The sequence below is a fragment of the Hibiscus syriacus genome, unplaced genomic scaffold, assembly GCF_006381635.1.
Source record: "Hibiscus syriacus cultivar Baekdansim isolate YM2019G1 unplaced genomic scaffold, ASM638163v2 tig00111715_pilon, whole genome shotgun sequence".
NCBI classification, from domain to species: domain Eukaryota; kingdom Viridiplantae; phylum Streptophyta; class Magnoliopsida; order Malvales; family Malvaceae; genus Hibiscus; species Hibiscus syriacus.
In genome coordinates, this window is record NW_024063160.1 from 111,839 (window position 1) to 115,753 (window position 3,915).

A 3,915-nucleotide genomic window follows, 5' to 3' on the forward strand; every position below is an offset into this window, starting at 1 on the left:
TTAACGAGCAATTTCAGTTTGCAAAGATGAATTGAGCTCCAATTGTTCGGCCTCCCACTTTGCTTTAGCAACAACTCCATCATGCATTGGCACGAATTCCTATATATATTCAAACAAAACACCTAAGTTTTCTGAACACATACATATATACACAACAATTCGATAAATAAATGCTAGCAAAATGGGTCCAATAATTGAATATTATATATCAATATGAAAAGCTGAAAATAAACCCACCTCGAGTTTTTTGACAACTTCTCTTGCAGTTGGAGCCGAGACAATGATATCACGTTGGGTTGGTTTGATGAAGCCATCCTCCACGGCTTTGTCCAGGAAGGTGAGTAAATAATCGTAGTAGCCATCCACATTAACCAAGCCAACCTGTTGGCCATTACATGAAACAGAAACAAGTTAAGAATGTTGAAGAAATAGTTTCAAAAAACCAGTTTCGACATTCATCAGGATGATGAGACATGAAATGTCTTTACCGGCTTGTCGTGGATTCCAAGCTGGGCCCATGCTGTGACTTCTAGCAACTCTTCAAGGGTTCCATATCCACCTGGTTTAATTAAATTTAGTTGAAAATAAACAATAATTAAGTGAATTAATTACTAATAAAGATACAATTCATGAGTGGCAAACATAATTAATTTGAAAGTTGAAAGGGACCTGCCTGGTAAGGCGATAAAACAGTCAGAATGGCGGGCCATCTCGGCTTTCCTTTGGTGCATGTCCGCTACAGCTTTCACCTCTCCTACTGTTTCCCCTGTTATCTGCTTAACCAAAACACAAGGGAATTAACATTAAGAAAGAGGAAAATCAAGATTGAGAGATTGTAGAGAGTGGAGACCTCTTTGTTCATCAGTGTTTTGGGGATAATTCTGCGGAATGAATCAAAGAAAAATCAACAAATTGATTATTAAATTTATATAAGAAATCCCAACAAGGAGAAGAAAATGCATGTATTGGTACCCTAAAACGTGGCCTCCACCGCGGTGGACTTCCTGAGAAACCAAACCCATTAACCCGACGCTTCCTCCTCCATAAACAAGATCCAACTTGCGGGACACCTTGAACATGGAATGAAAACCCAATGAATCGAGATTAGTCGCAAGTTGCTAGCATATAATTATGAGGAAAGGGTAGAGTACCAGTTCTTGTCCCAGCTCTAGGGCAGCATCGCGATAGCAGTTTCTCTTGCCGGAGCTGCTTCCACAAAAGACACAAACTCTTTTGAACCTGCTGGAATTCAATGCTTTATTCTCATCCATCTCTCTTTTCTTTCTATTTTTCTCAGGGCTTTTGGTGCTTGATTTTACTGCTCTCTCTCTCTCTTTTGATTGATTTAAGCTAAAAGCTAAAGACTTTATCCTATATATCCACAGATTCTATCGGCAAGGACGACCCAATACCCCAAAGAGGAACATGGGAATACAACATTTATAGGAGCCCCCAAATTTGTAATGCTGTACTGATCATTTTGTTACACGTGGAATCATGCTGTGCCTCGAAACCCCTAGATTTTTGCTTTACCAAATTCGCCGACAGGATTCCTTTTTATTCTCCGCTCTCATCCATTGATTTTATTCCACGTTGCACAGCTCTCTAATCAAATGATAAATATAATTCAAATTAAAGTTGTATGAATTCATTTTTAATGATGCGTTACAAATCAGGATGCCATTTTCTCCGATATTCAACCTATTTTTGTTTTGGTTTGGGTGAAGAAGAGTTGAAAAAAGACACCAAGATATTGATTATTTGCCATTTTATCTTGTTTTGGTCTGGTCAAAGAATCGTGGTGGGAGGAGGAGGATTGGAAGAAGAGTTCGGGTCAAACTTCCTCTCTTTAGAAAGGAAGGGAAGCGGGCACCAAACCCAAATGAGAATTCTCAAGAGGATATGTGTGAGTTTAGTATCTATGCATATATTTTTATGAAGTGAACAGATCCATCAAGTGTTTATCATGGACGTGTCGAATGATCTCGTTTTAATATAATTAAATATTCTATAATATTAATTAAAAAATATTCTATAATATTTTTTTCATGAAGGATGTGTTATCAAGGTACAACCATGCGTAATAACATATAGCGGAAGGTGAGTTGTTTGTAAGCCTCACTACAGCTGGATTTTAAGCAAATTATTAAGGCTGCGAAACGAAGCGAGCAGACTGTTTTCCCCTGGTGCTAATTTGAGCCTAATTAAAGGCAAGTGAAACACTATTTTATCATAGTCTTAGTTGTCAATGAAACACTGTGTCTGCATGCATGCGAACATAAAATATAACCCACAAGATGAACTATGTTTATGGCTCTTTCCTATATATGTGGTTCCCTTAATTTCGACTAGGAATGTGAGAATAAGTATAATGCTGGATTGATTGAAACTAGAATATGCAAAATCTAAGTGAGAATGCTACTTTAGACCACTATTTTATTCAATTACAAGGAGGAAAATTTGTAAGCCAAGTGGAGAAGGCGCGAATGGTCCACGGAAAAAGATAGGTGGTCCGGTCGCTGTGAGGAGAGTAGGTGGCAAATGGGAGGCCCATGACCTTAGCCTATTTTCAATGATCGTGAGGCTCTCAACTTTTAACTTTTGGGCGTCAACTTGTTCCGTAGTACATCCCGACAATATTACCACACGTGTTGTAGATAAGAGACACTTGGTTATCCTTTCGCTACTTTACAACCGACAAATTTACGCTTCCCAGTTACCGTAGACTAGTCCAACGGAGTTGGCTTATATAGTTGTCGAATTAGATTTTTTTTATTAATATTTATTTTTCTCTTTATTTCCTTTTTTTTATTAAAAATGTGTATATCTACTTAAATTCTCAATTTTATCTTTTATTTGTTTATAATTCTCGATTTTAATTTTATCTTTTATTTGTTGAGTTGAAAATAAGGAAAGGATATATATGCATGTGGTAAAGTATATAGTGGGAAGTCTTATCCTCAAAATGATTTTCAACTTTTTGAGCCAATCCTCGTCTTGGACCTACCATATTCCTTTTTACTTCAACGGGGACTCCACCCTAACAACCAACACAGTCACATCCAAATAATAATTATCAATTAATTCTACACTAATTTTATTTCGTTAATCTTTCTCAAAATAAGTCGCATCTTAATTGCAGGAATTTTCCTTGGCCACGTCTAGTTGCTGCAGCTTGCAAGTAACAAAACAAAGTCATGTATAATTCCTTATAACTAAGAGGTCTAGGTTTTTTTTTTCTTTATAAACATTGATATTTTTCTAGCTACATATATCAAAAGATCACTTGATACGGTTATGATATACTATATATATATAGATAAATAATTCTATGTCATTTATTTATTTGGTTCACGTTCATTTCCACAATACAATTTTTTTTAGTTTTGCATTGATTTAAGATTGTTGGAGTAAAAATAAACGGTTGAGATTATCTACTTATTATTTTTATCAATAAATATATTTTTATTTCTTACTGTTATTTTCACTCGTTCAACGATCCAAAATTAGTGAAACGTTTTAGTTTTACATTGTAGTTGGATCATACTTCTTAATTATTATATCGATTATAAATACTTTATTTTAAAAATTATATTTTAGTTATTTAATTAAAAATATTACAAACATGTCATTCTACTTTTGAACATAAAAAGAAAGTCTAAAACAATATGGTATAATAATAAATTTAGTCTTCAAATTTATATTTTTTTCAATTTGATTCAAATTCGAAAGAATTTAATAAATTTAACTTTTTATATTTAAAAAATACACTACTAAAAATATACCTTAACTGAGTAGTTTACCTATGCAATCGTGGAGTTTCTTGGCCCTGAATGCTCGGATCATTATCTGAGTTGCATTGTGGTAAAGGCTCATGTGGGTAAGCATTATGGTGAGATTCAACATAGGGTTGTT

General features: G+C 34.6%; 1 protein-coding gene across 1 annotated transcript; it reads right to left on the bottom strand.

Moving 5' to 3' along the window:
• LOC120168165 (cytokinin riboside 5'-monophosphate phosphoribohydrolase LOG5-like) lies at window positions 1–1,271 on the bottom strand. The gene is made up of 7 exons (XM_039176979.1): window positions 1,152–1,271; window positions 973–1,070; window positions 851–881; window positions 674–773; window positions 489–559; window positions 238–381; window positions 1–99 (listed from the first exon to the last, which is right to left on the bottom strand). The coding sequence occupies exons 1-7, from the start codon at window positions 1,269–1,271 to the stop codon at window positions 1–3; spliced, it is 663 nt and encodes a 220-aa protein (XP_039032910.1).
• Window positions 1,272–3,915: the final 2,644 nt, after the last annotated feature.